Raw genomic sequence first — 19,863 nt, 5'->3', positions numbered from 1 at the left:
GGAAAAATCCTAGCCAAAAACAAAACCAGAGGATACCTTTGAAATTACTATTTGCCCTTGGAACATTTTATAGCAAGACTAAATATTGACTTCCCAGAAATAACTTCTGAAAAAAGTTGAAAGCAGACTTCTGTTCACTTTATACAGTCCTAAATAATGTGAAGGAAGACTTAATTTTCCCCTTATTTTACTTTTCTTAAATAAAATATTAATGTTTTCACATCTTATGTGCCAAGTATATTTGTTAGAGTGCTCAGAGTTTCACTGATTTATTATTTCTGTTTGTTTTTTAGCTCCTGCTATTTCTGTCTTCATATTGCCAGCATCCTAGTGTTGTTGGTTTTTCCATTGAAAAGAACTCAAAAAGGAAGTAAAAAGCATGAAAGTGTCCAGCCTGTGTGGTCCAGAAAACTAGAAGAAGAAAGTCTTTTGCAAAAGAACAATTATTCCACAACAAATAATAGTTTCAGTCAGAAACAAGAAATAACCTGCAGATATCAAGCATTAAAACAGTGATTGAGGAAATACTATGATGAATATATTTTGTATGTTTTCAGAAACCCATTTTTAGCACCTTTTAAAGGGGTTTGTATTTGTTTGCAAAGATATTTAGTAAGAAAAGAATACATTACCTAGGAAAAATCACATACAATAGCAAGACTGGAAACAAAACAAACTAACCCCTCCCATGCCATGTCCCTGTGGGTCACGCCTTATATGAAGATATTACCATTACTTCAATGGGCACTCAGGACTTGCAACGTATGTCCATAGGGTCATATGTGTGCCCTCTGCTGAATGTACGTTGTGTATCCCAAGGCACTGATGGGGTGGAATAAAATTGTGTCAGTCTAGGATTAACAAATGGAAATTAATTTTCCAACTGAATGACTTGCCTTAAACCCTCTATTTACTGAAATATTGTTTCTAAGTGGGTATTTCAAGTTTGATTTTATGTGGAAAGTATTTCAAATATATAACACTATGTGCTATAAAGAAGATAATGAGAGGAAATGCAAAGTCGCTAGAAGACTTTGGAGTCTTTCAAAGGGAATTGCAATAAGCATCTCAGTATTTGGAGGGTTTTCTTATCTCAAACTATTAGAGTACATTACAGAACTGTAAACATTGATGCCAAATTATAGTTAGGTTTCTTTAATAAAGAGAAAAATTACTCTGAATGGATTAAAATGGCCCTTCTGAACGGATTAAAAACACCTGAAGATTTACCTTTTCCAGGGTAAGCTGGTAGCTGATAGCTCTAATGTAGGTTTCTTTTACTTTAAAGTACCTAAACTCAATAATACACTGCCAAGTGGGCATTGCAGACAGAGGGGGAAAAGCAGCCACAAGGCACAGAAGACAATGTGCAGGCACTGGGATTTCAATGAAAGTGCAGTTTTGCCCTTAAATACCGTAAATACTTGTTCTAGAATAGAACTGTTTTACAAAAAGTAATTTTTAATACTTAAAGTTATTTTGAAGTTTCAGGCATCAGTTAGTTGATGATGCCTTCAGTATAAAATAGCAAAATTATCTTGAAGCTCCAGCACATAGGTAGTCAAACATGAAATGACTATCACAACCAATTTCTGTATGCTTGAAAATTGATGAACCTTTATCCAAAGAAGTGCATGAATTTAAGGAAAAGCTTTTTCTTTGAATTAGAATTTTAGATGCAAATTTCATGTCATATTTCTGGGTAACATAATGAAAGAAGTCCTTCAGAATATCTGTCTGTCTGAATTAGGGAAGTTTAATTCCACAAATCAAGGAAACAATGTAGTGGTTATATCTATTTCCAATCATTTATAGTGATGATGGTTAGTGCTAGAGTACTACTGTTAAAGGGCTACATTTTAATTGCATATATTCTGTATTTTCATAAATTTTTTTAAAGTAAATACAAGATGTTTATCCATGTGGGGTTTATTCTTAATTTAAACCAGATATAAAATAATACCAGAGAAAAATAATGCAGCTGATTGATTAATAACTAACAAGTGATTAAGAAAATTTTGTCATAATATTTTGAAACCTAAAGTTTTAATCAAATCTCTAGCTCCAGTTGGATGAGTATTCTTACTGCCAGAAGTGCAATGATGGTCCTCAGCTTTGGGGATATTGCCACGCATAAATCATCACAGTACTCCCTGAAGAACCAGCCTAAGTTAGGTCAGAGTTGTTTCCTTGCTGTCATAACTCTCTGGCCCTTGGCTCCTTGCCTAAAATTCCAGGAAGAAGAGAACATAACTTCCCATATATGTATGTTAGCACTAATTAATCTACTCAGAAAGAGGGAACTGAATATGAAATGAGAGTGGATGAGTCTGTTTAGATGAGGAGGGATGTTCATTGTTTCAGTGACAGGTGTATTATCTTTAAGATAAAATAATCTCACTTCTAAATCCTTACTTTGATTGCCCAGGTAGACTTCCCCTTACACGGGGTTGTGGTTGTCATAAACTTCTTTGACACCACATTATGGTTTTCTTTTTGTTAATGAGTAAGAGTATGGTAGTTTGTTTGATCATCCTTGTTAGATACAGAATCAGGAAAGACTTTTTTTGCGTTCTGCCCTTGAAGGGACATTTACATAAAGGAACAAATGAGATTTGCACATTTCTGGGTGGGTAAGTAGAAATAGGGTTGATTCTTTCAGCATTTGTTACTCTTGAATTTAAATTCATCTTATTGGTGCAGTCTCCAAATCTATTTAAAAAAAAAACACTTTTGGATGCCAGTACAACGTGATGTTTTCCTATTTATGTTCTTGTACTCTTGATTTACTGTTTTGGCATGCATGCCCATGTGTGCTGTGGAGGCTAACTCTTCTTAATGAAATATGCAAACAGTTGTAAAGGCTCCCAGAAAATAAGGTTTAGGGTTGTGCAGACTGATACTTGAACGTGAGTGAATTCAGAGGTACAGTTTTGTTCAGAACTTTTGTATGTTGTATCTTGGGAGGTTGAAACAACTAAGAAAATACATTCATACTTTCATTGAGCACAGGTGGCAAAATACAGGTTTCAAAATTGGACACAACTTTTTTTTCTTCATGATTTGAACTCAGTAATTGAAACACAAGAAAAATATTTGAAGTAATTCTGCACAGAATTTAAGTATAGTGTCCTAGGATTTACCCTTTAAATGCCATTGTTAAATATAAAAGTACTTTGAATAAAAATCTGCTCTTCACAAGAATGAATTCTCTTGGGGACTATGGAAAGAACTGTTTTATTTTAATGGTAGCACCCTGATTTTAGTCAGACTGGGGTTTTGATGTTTCTTTCCCTCTGCTTTACTCATTTTCTGCCTTGCTGTCACACTGGATCGTTTTTATCCAGTCAGTCAGAAAGTCAAGAGCAGCCAGCCCCAATGCTTAGATAATGTTTAGGTTTTACACACATCATTTGATAATACTGAATTTGAAAGGATGGAAGTGATTCTTATTGCTCTTCCTAACAAAAAGTGTATAAAGTATATTTCCTATAAATGTTTTGGACATGAAGGAAACATGGTTTTCAAAGTATTCTTTCACTCATTAAATAATGTATATCCAAAAAGTAAAAGTGTTTCCTGTATTTCAGATCAGCACACTATGAAAAGTAAATGCAACATATCATTCCTAATTTTATGGTGCTTTGCAGATATTTGCCTATTGTGAACAGTTCATTCAGGCACTTAATGAGTTAATGTTAGTTAGTAAATGCAGTCACCCCAATCATAACTATTTGCTTGCTTAACATTTTTTAACTTATATGAGTCTGTATGAATGAGAGAGATATATATTACATATTTAAATAATACTTTCAGTGGTGACCACTACTGTTGTAATCAAAAAGGCTTTGTTAGCTTTGCAGTTACAGATATGCCCTTCTTATTCAGGAAACTTATTCTTCCCTGGCCATTCCTTAAGTTGACATGTAGACAAGATTTCAGTAATTTGTGACATTTGAAGATGTATTACATGTAAAAATATTGGTATGCATTTCAATATGCTCTTGATTAAAAATCACACTTTAGTGAGAAGACCATGAAGAGACCTTGGTATATTCCCTGCTCTACACTGACATATGGTGTAAGTTTTACCAATATAGTAAATTATTTATTAGAGAAATTTACACTTTAAAAACTTGTTCTGTTTCCCCCAGGGGAATAAGTAATAATATAAATGCTAGGTTTGTATGACAGGGTGCACACCAGGTAGTTTTGCCTCTTTTGATGGCATTGATTTGGATAGTGGTAAAATGTCTTCTGATGCAGAGGAGATGGTTGAGATAGTCACCTCCTAATTCATATCAAAAGTAATTTTAACAAAATCTAGATTTTTTTTTCTCTCAGAAGCTTTGCAAACAAGTTGTTGACAATTTGTTTAAATACATGATCAAATGTGTCTTCGTGTTTGCATAAAAATGTGTAACTTGCTTATATGTAAACTTTCACATGTTCAACTTTATAAGTTGGCCTTGAAAGATAAAGAAATTTAAAAGCACAAGTTATATAATTTAGGCTTTCATTTCCCTTATCTTTAATTCTTTCATTTTGTAATTCTCATTGAATTCTGAAATCAGGTTTGAGAATTTAATTTTCATTGAAAATTTTGAAATACTAGCATCTATGTAGAAAAGTGATCAGTATTAGAAAAACAGATGGAAATAAATTTAGGGTTTTTAATAAGATGCAAACTATGTATAAAAAAATACACATTAGTTCTGTGCTGATTCATGACAGCATTTCGCTACATGATTGACCTTTATGTATTTATTTAGGTTCAGTAATACTCTGAACTGCACTTGGTGTATTTTTTAATTTTCCTGTTTAAAAATCAATTGACAATAAGCACTTCAGTAAGTATTTAAATGCTACTCTGAATAAGTAAGCAGGCACTCTAGTGAACTGAGCCTACTCTCATAAGATTACCAGATCTGTCTGCATCTCAGCTAGTTTGCACTGTTGATCTTCATCCTCAGAGTCTTGGTGGGAAAGGATGGCAGTGGAGAAGTCTCTGGTCAGATCATGTCCCATCTGTGGCTGGAAGGGTTTCCACAGTTCCCACTGGGAGCCAACCCTGTGTGCAGAGCTTGGCAGAGGTTGTGCTTGCTTGTGACCCAGGCTGCAGCTGCTCTGTACTATATCTGGATGGATTTTTGACATGTTTGCTGTCTTAATGTAGACGTTTTGCAAACATCATGAAATCCAGGCATCCACAAAGTCACCCTGCAAAGTTACAATTACAAATACTGCAACACTTGTTTATTGTGGTCAAAGCTAAATGAAAAAAAAAAGATTTCTTAAAACTTATTTCAGAATGGGCTTTTTGTAGGTTTTTTACAAAATCTAACCACCAAATGTATCCATTTTCATCACATTAAATATTTAAACCACAGTTTTGCTCAGTTTAGGTATACAAATGTGCAAAAGCAAATGTTGCCACTTTATCATCATTTGTGCATTAGCTGTGTGTTCAGTGATTTAGACCTGGTCTTGATTGTAGATGGTTTTAGATTTTCTGAACCCATGTGCATATCCACATAAACATTGCATAAATTTTGAATTGAAAAACTGTGTGACTTCAGACTGAGATCTGAGGTAGGGCTACTTCTGGAGGAAGGTTTTTGTCTTGCTAGTGACTCAGTCCAGCACCTTATTCCAAACAAACCTCTTGGCAAAAGAGACCTCTGCACAATCTTCTTCCTTCCTTTTGTTCTCTAAGGGGGAGGTACCCCAGGCTGGATTTTCATTTAGGTTTCACTATAATATGTCATATGAATAGATAGCTGGGGTCCATGCTCTAGCCAGATTAGACTTGAAAACTGGGACAGTGTAATCTGAAACAAAAAAATAGAGAAAATGGGGTGCCTAGAGATTGGTAATCAGAAAATGCAACACTGCTTATTAAAGGTGCAAATATTACTACAATAAGTTAAGGAGTATTTGCCTATGCATCTTTTGCCTTTCTCTATGTTTTTCAGTTCTCTTTACATCTTTTCTTTGTACCTTTTTTGTCCAGTGGTGTTGACTATTTCTGTGGAGAATCTGCTGATGTGTCTTACTGTGACAAAGGTGTCAAAATGCTACAATAGTAATTAGGTAGTTACTCTTAAATCCCAGACCTCAGATGTGTTCTAGATCAGTTAGACGAGAACATTCAAAATGTATTGGATGAGAAATAGTGTAAGATGGGTAATATAGCATTATTCAAAGATGTTGTAATAAGTTATTCAATTTAAGAATTTAAAATATGGAACTTTATTCTTTCCTGCCTTGGTTACACATTCAAAGGAATAGTTTTACCTCAATGCAGAAGTAGTTATGCCTCCAACCACCCTTATGTTAAGGTGAGAGAACACCCCTAAAAGTGGATAGCTACAGTATTCCTAAATTTGCCTTTCCTGGTTCAGATTATAATACATTGTCGGTGAATTTCATTTTTATTATTCCAAAATATATATTTTTTAAAAAGTGTTATTTTTCAACAGATCCATAAACTAAGTGTTGGTGTATGGTAAAATTAAAATACCACTGTTAGTTACACTGTGATTGTGATATTTTAATAATTACTTATTTCTAATTTGTCTCAGCAGTGCTGCAGAAGCAGCGTGCTGTTATGTTTTAAAGGTGTTTTTAACTTGCCTATAAATGTTCTTTTCTAATTTGTGTCTTTAAATCTGATTAAACTGTAGTTTAAAAAAAGCAAACTTGTTTTTCTAAATTCTTTGCTGTCTGTCTTTAATGAGTGGTGAAGAAGAAAATTATTTTAATGCAGTTTCTCCTTTTAGATTGCTAAATATACATTGCATGCATTTACACTGTTATTTGGAATATTCTAGTTCAAAATTGCATTTATTTTTTTGTTTTCTAGAGCTTATATACAAGTATATGTATATAATTATTTTTCAGTAGAGCTAGTAAACAGAATTTTGAGTCTAGCCCCTTGTTACTTGGGAAAGGTGCTGAAGCAATTTAAAACCTCTATCTCAGAGCATATTGCTACCCCACGAGCGTTGCTTCTGGATGTGACAACTGGGGTGTTTTTATCTTGAGAAATGGAAACCTCATAACTGAGACATCAAACTCGGTGCTTTGGAGAAGCTGTTGCTTTAATTGCTGGTTCCAAAGAAGCAGGGCTAGATGTGTACCATACATGCACATTTTTTTCTTTTTGAAACTCAGCTTCCAGGACTCTGCTAAGGCAGTTTCTGTTGGCTGGTGACAGTATGTCAAAGCTGGCTGAGCCTCCTGGACCTGCAGGTTTTTACTGTGTGAGCTTAGAGTGTTGGAGAAAATAAGAGATATCAGGTGTCACTACTAAAGAGAGGCTGTTTCCATCACTTCCTGTCACACACTGAAGCATTTTCTCTCTGTGTTTAGAATTCTCTTTTAGCAAGTGGTATCACAGGAGATGGAAATACTTGCCATTCCAACTCAAAGGACTACAGATGAAATTTTAGAAGGTCTGATGTTGTCATTTTTACTAGAAGTTAGACTGCAATGGAAATTGCCTTCTCAAATACACATTCACAACAGAGTCATTCAGGAGTGTCCTCATGAAGTGTTGTAAATGAAGTGTCCTCATAAGTGTTGTAAATTGTTGCTGCACAGAAGGAGTCATAATTGAGAGCATCCTGGAGCCAGCAGATATTTTCCTGTGCCTGTAATTAACTTAGTTCCATCTCAGTAACTTCCTAATAACATGCAGGATGTTTCAGTACAGAATACAGAAGTAGTTTTAGGGAGAGATGTCTTCAACCTAATTACTAGGTGAGAGTTGGACATCTGTCCAGAGTTTGGCAGTACATCTTACAGCTCTTCCTAAGGTGGTCATATATCGTAGCAAAGGAGCTATTTCTCCATGGGGGCTGCACATGATCTTTTCAAACTGAATAAATAACAATTGCACCATGTTTCACTGCCTATGTGAATTAGTCACTGGTGGGAAAGTGTTGCTCCTAATCTAAGCAAGGGTAAAATTTAGAGGAGCACAAGGATGTCAGGAGCTGGATCCATCTGTAGCAAAAGTGGGTGATAGTGAAGGACCATACAGAAAACTGCCTTTCTGCCTCCACGTTCAGAGTGTTTGTACAGTTCCTTTTTATGCAGGAGGGAAGGAGCTACTGTTTATGCCTGAAATTTGTAACTACAAATTAATGGTGAGAACACAGCTAAGACCTGATGGGTGGGAACATTATGATATGGGAATAAGGATTTGGATGATGGGAGATAATGAAGTGAGATACTAATACACATTTTTGTATAAAGTGTGAAAAAAAAAGAGTAATATCTTGAAAGTGTTTCAAAATCTATAAACCTTAAGAGGCTAACACAGGCAGTCTTGTCAGACTGTGGTTTCTCTTAGGTATACAAGATTCTATGGATGCCTGAAGCATCAGGACTACTCTTCTTGAGCAGTGGCCCTTATGCATATGTTCAGGTGGCACAGAGAGCCCTTTTCAGCCCCACACTAACTTGCAGGGACTCATCCTCCATTTGCTCACATTTCATTTCTACAAATAAGTGTAAAGAAGGAGAATGTTCTTAATTTTTCCATTTTTTAGCTGAAACAATGTTTTGGTGCAAGATTAAGTGGATTTAGCTTTTGAATTTCACTGCTTGTGCCTTTGCTTTGTGTTAACAACTTTAGAGCAGGTAAGGAAGCTGTGTATTTTATCAGGGTGTGAAGACTTTAAGGTCATTGGAGAATTCATGCTTAAAAAAATGAGCAAAGCCCTTGCTGTGTGGCTTCTGGTATATAAGTATTTGGGATATAGAGGAAGACCTGTCAGATGTTTCTTTAAGAAGGAAACAGTCATGGCTCTTTACTGAGGTTGAAGATCTCAGTCTCATAAAGAATTAAATCAATGCTTTGACGCTTGAAACTCAGTAACCTTAGAAATCAGCAGTACTGTGGGAACTGTGCTCCTTTCCCTGGCTGTTCTGTTGCCATCATTGGTTTAGGCAAGGTTCTGTCATCTCCTGTGGAGATGGTATTGCTGTAGTCATCAGAGGTCATCTCTCATCCAGTTGTCCAGATGAATTACACGCATCCATTATCATGGATTTGGACTGTGCTGAAGATGGAAATTTTCAAAATACCCATAAAGCTTCTTGGAGATCTGGGCTGTGGGGGAGTCTGAGAGAAGCTGGTGGGTCTCGAGGTATGTGGTGGTATTGCAAAATGTGCATTATGTCAAAATTATCTTAAATCAGGATGTACTTGATATTTGGTCTTTATATACTTTCAAGTCTACTCATCAAGAAAGGAGATATAATCAGTAGAACAGATAGCAGCTAGCATCCCTTAGTCAGGACATCCTGGAGCTAACAAGCTGTAAGAATGAAGTAAATAAAGATATTGATGTATGTCTATGTATATGTTGCCACCTTGGCAAAAGATTCAAGGTCCATGGATCCTATAGTTGGTCTGTCTTCATTATTATACTAAAAATCACTCATGAAAGTCAAAAAGACCTTGCCCATGTGAAGACCCTTCTCCTGAGCATGCACAGAAGCCAGCTGTGGTTATGTAGTTTGTATGGAAATTACAACCCAGCCATGAAGGAGGAGCTGCACTTGGGAGGTTACTGACACATCTTCTGTGTATAACCACAGAAACATAAAATACTCTGAGTTGGAAGGAACCCATCGGAATTATCAAGTCCAGCTCCTGGCCATGCACAGTACAACCCCAAGAGTCACACCATGGGCCTGAGAGCATTGCCCAAACGCTTCTTGAACTCTGTTGGCCTTGGTGCTGACAACTTCCCTGGAGAGCCGGTTCCAGTGCCCATCACCCTCTGGGTGAAGAACCTTTTTCTAATATTCAGCCTCAACCTCCCGACTCAGCTTCATGCTGTTCCCTCAGGTCCTGTCACTGATCACTACAGAGAAGAAAGAGATCAGTGCCTGCCCCTCCTCTTTCCCACATGAGGAAGGTGTAACTGCATTGAGGCCTCTCCTCACTCTCTTCTCCAGACCAAAGACAAGTGACATCAGCCACTCCTCGCATTTCCTCGGCTCAAGGCCCTTCACAACCTTCGTTGCCCTCCTTTGGACGCTCTCTAACAACTCAATGTCTTTCTTATATTGTGGTGCCCAAAACTGCCCGCAGGGCTCAAGGTGTGGTCCCTTTCCGCGGCGCTGCTTTCCAGCCTCTCGGTCCCTAGTCCGTCCGTATATCAGGCACCAATTATTCACTACCCTTTCCCCCCTTATTTTCTGTCAGAAAGCACCCGGGGGGTGACTGCTGGTGCCATCCTCTGGGCTGCCCAGCGCTGCGCTCCGGCTCAGCCAGGCCCACTCCGCGCCGGGCCGGCGGTGCCCGAAGCTCCCGGGCACGGCAGTGCCCGTGCCGGCTGTTGCCGCCGCCCGCGGCGATGGGCGCGGCCTGAGGCGGGCGGAGCCGCCCCCGCGCGTCACGGCCCGGGCGGGCGGAGTGCAGTGGCGGAAGATGGCGGGCGCCGCCGGGCCCAGCTGAGCAGCGCTCGGGACCGCCGCCTCCTTCCGTGTCAGGCTCCTGCTGGGCCCGGGCAGCCGCCGCAGGGGCCGTGACCGCCCGGCCGTGGGGTGAGTGTTGGCGGAAAGGCGGGGGGTACGGGCCGGCCGCGGAAGGGCAGGGGAAGGGCACGGGCTGTGGGGGAGGCGGTCCTCCCGCTGCCAAACAAAGGGCGCGGCGGGGCCGCTCCGGCGGGGCCTCGGGGGAGCGCTGGGCTCGGGCGGTTCATGGCTGCCGTGGCTCCAGGGCCCGGTCTCCGTCCCCTCACGCTCCGGTCCCCTCAGTGCAGGGCTGCGGGTCCGGGGCGGCGGCGCGCCCGCTCCGGTCTGCGCTGGGCATCCCGGGGCTCCGGCGGTGCCGTGTGCGGGGCGGCCCGGGCTCGGTGTGCGGGTGTCGGGGGCACCACCCCGTGGGTGAAGCGTTCCGCAGGTGCCGCGGGCACGGCCGGGGGGCCCTGTCACCCCTGTCCTGGGGGTAGAGGGGCCTCTTGGACGGTGTTTCTCTCTTGTTGACTTGGAAAGGTAGATAAAGGTTCGACTCGTCCGGAAAGTTTTTGGCATCTAGTTTATAAGGAAGGTAAAGAATAACAGAACGACTGAGGATGGGAGGGACCTCCCCAGGTCGTAGGGTCCAGTCCTTCTCCTCGGATAGGGACAGCAAGAGTGGATCTCCCGGACCGTGCCCAGAGGGCTTTGGTGTGTCTGCAAGGAAGGAGATTTGGCAACTTCTCTGGGCGACTTGTGCCAGTGCTGGGTCACCCTCTCAGTAACAAGTTCAGACAGAGACTCCTTTGAATGCAGAAAAGGGCAGCGAAGCTGGTGAAGGGTCTGGAGCACAAGTCCTGTGAGGAGAGGCTGACGGAGTGCGGGGGGTGTTTAGCCTGGAAGAGAAGGAGGCTCGGGGGTGACCTTATCCCTCTCTACAACTACCTGCAAGGAGTTTGTAGCCAAGTGGGGATCAGCCTCTTCTCCCAGTTAACAAGTGATAGGACAAGAGAATGTAGCCTCAAGCTGTGTGGGAGGACGTTTGGCTTGGACATTAGGAAGAATTTCTTCTCAGAAAGAGTGGTTAGGCATTGCGATGGGACTGCCCAGGGAGATGCTGGAGTCACTGACCCTGGAGGTTTTTAAGGAATGACCTCTTAGTGCCCTGGCCTGTGACATAGTGGTGCTCAGCTGCAGGTTAGACTCAATGATTTCTCAGAGGTCTTTTCCAGCTTAATTGATTCTGTGTTTCAGTTTCTGCCCATTGCCTCAGGTCCTGCCACAGGACATCACTGGAAGAGTAGCAAAATGTCTTAAAGGTAGCAGGGCTTTGCCACTTTGCATATATGCTTAAAAATTGGTTGGAAAAGTGATTTCCCCTCTGTAACTTTTGGTAAAGGATTAGTGATGGAATAATGCAGTAATATGTCTTTTGCTGGAAAAGTGTTTGAATCATTACCTGATTAATTACCTTCCACTCCTCCCCCCTTCAAATACTAAAGAAATGGACAGAAAAACAGAGATCTTTTTCTGAGATCAGAACATGTAAGAAAACCCATCTTTTTGTCTACTGGATAGCCATCTATTTTTTGTTCTGCCACAGTGTTTATTTAAAATAAATTGGTTATTAAGAAATTAATATCTGCTTGAAATTCTATGTGACCACAGCTTATGAAATGGTGCCATATTAGTTTAAAGTTCTACATCACACCATTCACTCTTTTTAAGTGGAAACATTCCAAAAGTTAGGTTTTTTTTGTCATATAACTTGTGTCTGTGACTAACATACCCTTGATTTTATGATACAGAGAAACGTGTTGGCCATATGAGAATGTATCAGATGACCTTGCAGACTTCCTTGTGCTTTTGTGTATTTTGTACAGGTTTTGACAATTGATTTGTGTTGGTTGGTATAATTTTAAGAAACCCCTTAATATTGGTAACTTTCTGTTTGCTTTCTTTATCTGATGTATTTAAAACCTGAAATAGTGATTTGTAGGACTGAGCACCTTGTGTTTTGTTTTGGAATTGAATTTTGTCTTACAATTCAGATGTTCTTAACAATATGTTACTGTTCATTGACCATATTTAAATTTTGTCTCAAAGATGGACGGATTTCTCTGATAAATCCTGTTGTCAGCTACTTCACACATTATTTTAACTGATTTTTTTAACCAGAGTGGAATATGGGCATGTCTGATAGTTGCTGTCATCTGACAACCAGCCCTGCATGTTAAGTATAGATTTACATCTTTCCAGTCTTTTATATGTAATCCCCAGCCTCTTTTGTTTTATTAAAACTAACAAAAAATCCATCACAACAATATTTGGAAATGGCCATTGCTTTGAGTGCATAAGGTAGAAAAGAAGGCCTTGTGTATTATCAATTTCTCCTCCTTCTTGCTGTGTGCAGTTTTGATGATGACAATAGAGACCTCCTTTTATGCAATTTTTTTAGTTATATTAGTTTCAGGTTTCAAAAGAAGAATGTCTGTGTGTCTAGCTGTAGTTCACTTTTTGTGTCTTTTGATATTTTAGAGTTACACAATTTTGTTCTTTGTGATAAAGTAACAAAAAATAAGGTAATTAAAAAAAAATCTTCTCACCTGGATAACAGAAATGTGGTTAAGAGAAGTAGAATAAATGCTCCCAGATAAATAGGGAAAAGCAGAAATACAGCATAAGGTCATTAGTCACACTGGAATTTCAGACACTGGAGAAGAAGTGTGGGTGTAGACTACTTACAGAAACTTAATTTGTTATTTTTCTCTGACTCTGGATACCAGAAATTCATATTTTTAGAGACTCATTTCAGCTGTTCTGAAAATTTCTTCTTTAAACAGAATCCTGGTTGACTCAGTCCCAATAGAAAGAATATTTTTAAATATTTGCCACTTCATGTGATGCCTGACTTTTGATCTCTTGATGTTTAGGAAGTGTATCAATTTAGGAAGGGATTACAATAAATTATTGTTAAGGCTAGGCAATGCTTGTGTTACTAAGATTCTGTGTGCTGTAAGTAAAGGTGATGTTTCAGCAGGTTTTTCATTTCTTTATGCCATCATAAAGCATAAAAATGTGTGAGAATATGAAACTGGATTATGTTAGTTTTTTATAATAAATTTAATGTGTACAATTCTTATGTTTCACCTTTTTTAAATTTTAATTTGAAAAGATGGCGTTTCCAGTTCTTAAGGGTGAAGTGCTGTGCAGTTACACATTTGAGTTGTACGTGCTCAGATTTCAGCAGCATAGTAATTATTTCCTTTTATAGTTAGCTGAAAGATCTGCCACAGTGTTGCATGTTGGGAAGGTGGCTTTTGTGTCTGGAAAAGGAAGGAGGAATTAAAAAGTGGCAACAATTTTTTCATTGTACAATGAAAAGTATGAATTTAACGTTATTACTATCTTGACTTTTTCTCTTTTTTTTTGTTTTCAGTAGATATTCTCAATAATGCTAGAGTTGTTAACCAGTTTTGGTATTTATTCATAAAAGATCACCGTTTGCACAATAAATAAAAACAGAAGATCTATGTAAAAATTGTGATAGTTGGAAAATTTAGTGAGTAATATTTCTTATATAGTTAGGAACTCATAAGAGGTTCTGAGAATACATAAAATACCTGCAGATTTGAGTTATCAGGACCTCTGCTATCAATACTGGTGCTGTTGAGAGAAACTATTTTTTTTTAAATTGACAAATTTTTGCAGTCTTTCCAAAACAGTGATAATGTATGTCTGCTTCAGCTCAGGATGCAAGAGCCGTACAAAAACAGGTTAATCCCTATGCAAACATTGCCTTCACCTGAGCATTTGTGCACTTTATATGATTTCATAGTTCTTGGTGTGTTGTTAGTTTTGTAAAATACCAGGATTTGCTGCCCCAAGGGCATAGTGAGATTTCCAAGCTTGAAAGTTTGGGTTGTGAATGAAGAGCAGGTTTTTGCACTGGAAATTAACTCACTTAGGTGGGAGAGAAAAATAACAGCATGAATCCTTATGGGAAAAGGGATTGGTTTCCAAATAGAATCCTGGTTTTAACTGAAATTTTTGTTATAGGTTGTGAAAATACTTCTGTGTCAAAGAAAGTAATTGTGTTAATTGAGCAATTAAGGACCATTTATGTATAGGATGATCTTGAATGATCCTGGTTTTGCACTCTATTTATGAAATTTGGCAGGGATTAAGTTCTCATCCTTTAATTTGGTCAAGGGTAAGCCTTAGAGTTTTGTTTTTTTTTTTATTCCAGGGTTGTTTGAAAACTGTATGAAAATAAATTTCAGGAGCTTTTTTTATTAGAGGGACCAGAGTAGAATTACTTCTTTAGCCAGAGACTGTTCCTCAGAGTCTTGCTTCAGTTTTTATGATTATTTAAAATAAATCTGAAGCATTGGAAGAAATCACACTTTAGTGACCGGCACACCTATGAACTTTGAGTACAATGCCTGATTTTCATAACATAGTAACATACATTTTGTTTAATGAAAAGGTGGACTGTGACTGTATTCAGCTGATGTTGAGTTGCTGTCATGAGTGTATCATGAACAGACCTAGTCAGGCTTATTTCAGGCATGTTCTTTGTTCTTGGTGGGGAAGAAATAAAGCAAAGTTTTCAAAAACCTTAATACCACCATTTTAAAATTTATCTTTGTTTCTGGAGTGGTGAGGAGAGTTTTTTTTGTTTGTTTGGTGGTGGTTGTTGCCCCTGAACTGTGCTTTCCTAATGCCCTCCAGTGATGTTAATCTTTAGGATGCTCTAAGAAGCTTGCCTGAAAAAGGGCAAATAAAAGTATAAGGATATAAAGTATAAAATGCATAATTATAGCATCTGATCTTGTGAATCTTGTTTTTATAAAAGAGACTGTTATTAATTCTAAGAAGGAGATGTTATGTGACAGTGAAGCATAGGAGACAAGAAATACTAATATTCGTGAACATGTTTCACTGGTACAGATCTTTTATGATTTATAAAATAATACTAACATGGAGTTTATAAACACATTTCTGGATGTGTTCATTGGCATCAGGTGTTTTGCTGTTAGTCAGAGGTTTAAGATATCTCTAAGGATTCAGCTCTGCATGGAGGCAGAAGCTGCACTGTTGCCAGCTGGGATTTCTGAAGCAGGATGCTTATCTACAGTGCAGCAGGGCTGCCTCTGCCTTTAGGAAATATGCCCATAGGGAGCATCAAGGGAAGAATCTTACTTTGAGGAAAAAGCAATGCTGAATACTTTCTTTCTTTTCACACTAGCTAAGAATTAATTGGTTAAGTTTTGATGGCAACTGCAGAGTATAAATCATTTGGTGAGAGATTTTTAGTCATGTTTTGATGTTCTTAATACAGTTCTCAATTTAGTATGTGGTATGGAAAATAGCATAGGGATTGATGGTACAGATACAGGAGAGAAGCTGGGAGATAGCAAAGGAAAAACAAAAAATGCCTGTGGTGACAGTGGAGCTAGAAACAAATCATGTTTCATTTATTTCTGTTGTTGTACGTAAAAAATAATGGGAGGAATACAGGTGCATGTGAATATCTAAGGTCATTTTAGGTGCCTGAGAATATCTGAGACACCTGTAAGATGCTGCTGTAGGCTGTAAGGGAGGTGGGTTGTCCTGGACTGGCAGCTGGATGCCAGGCAAGATACCACATACTTTCCTGATATTTTTAGTGTCTGAAATGGCAGTAGGAGCCAATGTGTCCACACTAAATCAGTAAAATTGCCATTTCTTTTCAAACCTTTCGTATTTTGTGTGGATTAGTGGGTTTTCTGTTTTTAAGTTTGCCACCTCTCAATTGGCTCTTCCTCCTACTGAAAAAATGGAGACAAAAATACAGCACCACTGTTGTGCTGCTCACCCCCTTTGATGGTAATTTAACTGTAGGGTAAACGTGGCAGACCTTTTGTGTTCTTAGTTTATTTATAGCTTGCTTGTGGGACAGACTGGCTGCTTGGGCAGTGCCTAGGAAAACTGCTGCTGGGCTTTAAGTGTCAAATCTAGATTTTATTTTTTTTTAGGTGTGGGTTTTAAACAATGCCTGTAGTTTCTTTAGTCACTAGTCATTCATGTGCACCTGAATTTCATTTGCACATACAGAGAGCTGCTGTCATCTTAACTGAGGTATTAACTGGCCTTATTTTGAACAAGGCATTTCTGGAAGTGGGTCATCTGATGGCTGCAGTGCTGTACGTGAGCTCAGGTAGTATCTAACGTACCTTGGCAACAGTGTGTATGACTATATATACTTAGATGATAAAGGAGAAAGGATGGTGTTAGTGACTATGTAAACAATTTAAAGTGGAGCTGGATTATTTGATTTAAATCTCCAAATCTAAACTAACTTCTCTGTGCTAAGTACAGTGAAGTTCTTGCTGGCTTCCTTTCATTTCTTTTTTCCACTTCAGTTGGAAGCACTGAAGAAAAATTCATTGTCTGCTTTGATTTGAGAATAAAAGTAAGAATAATTTTCTGGGAAACCACTAGTCTTTGGCTTCTCCCTGTGAGAGAATAGCCCAAGCTTTAGCTAACAGTAAACTGGAGATTTTCCTCTGCTGTTAAAAGAAAAAGCCAGAGAGCATGATCATGTCAGCCACTGGTGAGGAGAAGGGTGTGAAGGGATGGTGGAGTCTTGTATTTATCCCCATGACCTCTTCTGCATCCAGTGAAACTTAATTTTGACTCAGCTTCTGTCCCCTTTGTATGTGTAAATTTGGCACAGTAGTACTACTGGTGCTGTGAACTTACTGGGCACAGCTTTTTATGAAGTCTGAAATGGCTCTTATTGGTCTGCCTTAAGAAAGAAAAACCTTTGCTGTCTTGCATATTAGAGCTTAAAAACATAATCAGTTAACAGAAGCCATGTTATGTTTGACTCTTGAGTTAACAGCATGCCATCACATGCAGGCATGTCTGCATAAAGTTGGTGATAACTGATTTAGTAAATTTTGTTTCTCAGAGTTCCATATGGCTGCAATTTAGATAGCATCACTGTATTTTGTAATGCTGATTAGTCTCAATGCTCTGCTTATACACATCAAGGATAAGGATTATATATATAAAGTATGTAGCATATACAGATATTCCTATAATGTTGTATTTACTTATGTGCATTCCATTCAAAATATTTATTTAGACAACACATAACAGAATAATTTCTGTAATTTTCTAAGAACTAGAGGGAGTTAAGACTTTTCATGGAAACGTAGTGCCTTTTAATGCACATCTCCAAAGTATTTTGTTGAAGAGAATGGCAGGTGTTTGTACCCAGCCAATAACTTATTAGCATATGCAGTTCATGCTTTCTGATGTCAAATGTCATAGCTGTTACTTATGCTTTGCTGTTTTTTTTTTTCCCTTTCCTGAAATACAGGTAAGCTTTGTTATCTGGAAGCCCTGCAAATAGTGTGTGAAGATGGCGAGTCTGATGAGCCACAGTCTGTTGACCTACGTAGAAGAAGGAAATGTTCCTGCTCTGAAAGCACTTCTTGAGAAATGCAGGGATGTTGATGAGAGAAATGAGGTAAGATGATTTTTTAAAAGGTCAATTTCACATTGCAGCTTATTAGCTATAGAATGAATAATTAGTGAGATCATATTGGTTATTTAATATACAAATTTCAGTCTTGTTTTGAAGTGATTGCTTACTTTGCATAACCTGAACACTGCATGTTCAGTCTCTGACAGCGCCTCAAGCATCTTTCATAGTATTTGCTTTCTAGAGAGTTCTTCTGAGCTGGAAAATGCAGGTCTGTTGTGAATGGAGTTTATACCTGTATTTCTGTGGCTAAGAATTGTTTCTCAGTTCACACCTCCAACTGCATATGCCCTGTTCATGTTGTGGTGAAACCTGGTATGATGATAACCCTTGCCTCATAACATGGTTTTCAGTCAAGAGATACTTTGTTATACAATACAAATGAGAGCATGTATTGCAACTTACATGAGCATATGCTCATCTAGGTGAAAAAATAGGTATCCAAGAGGTAAGTCTAGAGTTTACCAGGAGTACACAAAAGTTGTGATATGCAGTAGGGAGTTTATAGGACAGTTTTTCAGAATCTTTTATTTTGATAGGTGTTTCAAATCTGCATAAGATGGAAAGAATATTTTTTTGGAAAGAAATCCAATAGCGTATATTACTCAAACCCAAAAAGCATCATGCAAATGTGACAACAATGTACAGAATTTAGCCTTACTGTACTTGTTAGATCTGGTTTCAATTAAGACAGCTTTCTTTCATTTTTGGCACATTTGTTCCATGCTGTGTGTGCACATATGCTGAGGTATTTCAGATGGGGGAATTTTTAAGTTTCAGAGCATACACATGAACCTCACCACCTGGCATTTAGCATATCTGAGAAGGGGAATGTCTATTTCCTCTGCTGGCAACTCCTTTCAACAACATGGCCGAAATCAGAGAGATCGTGTTGATATTATCAAGTGTAACCGCCTTCACCTTCTTTTCTAAATTTTTCTTCACTTATTGGTGGGACTAAATGTAGTCTTGGGTTTCGTTAACTGCCTTTTTTGCAGAGATCATTTCCCCAATACCTGTTGTTTTCAGTCTTCTTATCTGTTGCATTGGAGAAGGTCATTTCTGCAGACAGAGGTGTGTGGTTTGCATCAGTTTCAAACCCCTTGCGGGCATGCTCTATATGTGTAATGATTGGAGCTTTGTTTAAATGGTAGCTCTTCCTTGGAATTCAGTGGCTTTGAGTGCTGTTCAGTTTCCAGTTTTGGACTTACCAAGACATCTTTTCTTCTTGGGTAAAAAGAAAATACCAAAAGGAGAATGCCTTTGGACTTCTAAAAAGATTGCTGGCAAGCTAAGGTTTGCTAACGCCAGGACCTCCCAGGCTGCAGTGACTTGTGACTTGGTAGGATCACCCACATTGTTACCAACCCTTTTTATCTTGACTGTGGTCAGTTGCCAGAAAAGCTGGGATGTCCCAATCAGTTGTGTATGGATAGTTTTATTGCATTAACACCATCAGTTTCAGTTAAGTGGGGCAAGTCTCAGCCTCTCTGTCTTTTCTCTGCACATCCTTCTGCTTGTGTGATTTTTTTCTCTCTCATACCAGACACATGAATTAGCAGCTAATGATAGACATTTGCTTTGTGTGATGCAGTTTGATCCTAACAGCCTCCACTTTCCCTTGATGTGCCTTTCTTTCTGCTCTTGGTACTGAAGGAGCTTCTCCATGTTCAATTCTGAATCTTCTGTCACCGACTGTGAGAGCGCTAACCTGTAAGGTGACACTACTAATTGATTTCCCCAAAAAGATGTAGGTGTGCTCCTTTATAATTTGGTTGTTCCAACACTTACACAGAGCTGTGGTGTACAAATAGACCGTACTTGATGTGTATGTGAGAAATATGGCT

At 38.7% G+C, this 19,863-nt stretch overlaps 2 protein-coding genes across 7 annotated transcripts in view; both read left to right on the top strand.

Moving 5' to 3' along the window:
- MBOAT2 (membrane bound glycerophospholipid O-acyltransferase 2) overlaps positions 1-6,701 on the top strand; it is a 93,164-nt gene extending 86,463 nt beyond the window's left edge. For all 4 annotated transcript variants that reach the window (XM_077175058.1, XM_077175056.1, XM_054630500.2 and 1 more), the window contains one exon: positions 294-6,701. In XM_077175058.1, coding sequence (XP_077031173.1) covers positions 294-516 — 223 coding nt within the window. In that variant the 3' untranslated portion in view covers positions 517-6,701. The remainder of the gene's footprint in view (positions 1-293) is intronic.
- Positions 6,702-10,408: 3,707 nt separating this feature from the next.
- KIDINS220 (kinase D interacting substrate 220) overlaps positions 10,409-19,863 on the top strand; it is a 75,477-nt gene continuing 66,022 nt past the window's right edge. For all 3 annotated transcript variants that reach the window (XM_077175054.1, XM_077175053.1, XM_054629520.2), the window contains exons 1-2: positions 10,409-10,566; positions 17,852-18,001. In XM_077175054.1, coding sequence (XP_077031169.1) covers positions 17,894-18,001 — 108 coding nt within the window. In that variant the 5' untranslated portion in view covers positions 10,409-10,566; positions 17,852-17,893. The remainder of the gene's footprint in view (positions 10,567-17,851; positions 18,002-19,863) is intronic.

Source organism: Agelaius phoeniceus, chromosome 3 (assembly GCF_051311805.1).
Source record: "Agelaius phoeniceus isolate bAgePho1 chromosome 3, bAgePho1.hap1, whole genome shotgun sequence".
Taxonomy (NCBI): Eukaryota; Metazoa; Chordata; class Aves; order Passeriformes; family Icteridae; genus Agelaius; species Agelaius phoeniceus.
Note: the sequence above shows the minus strand (reverse complement) of the source record. Positions and strands in the feature narration are given on the sequence as shown.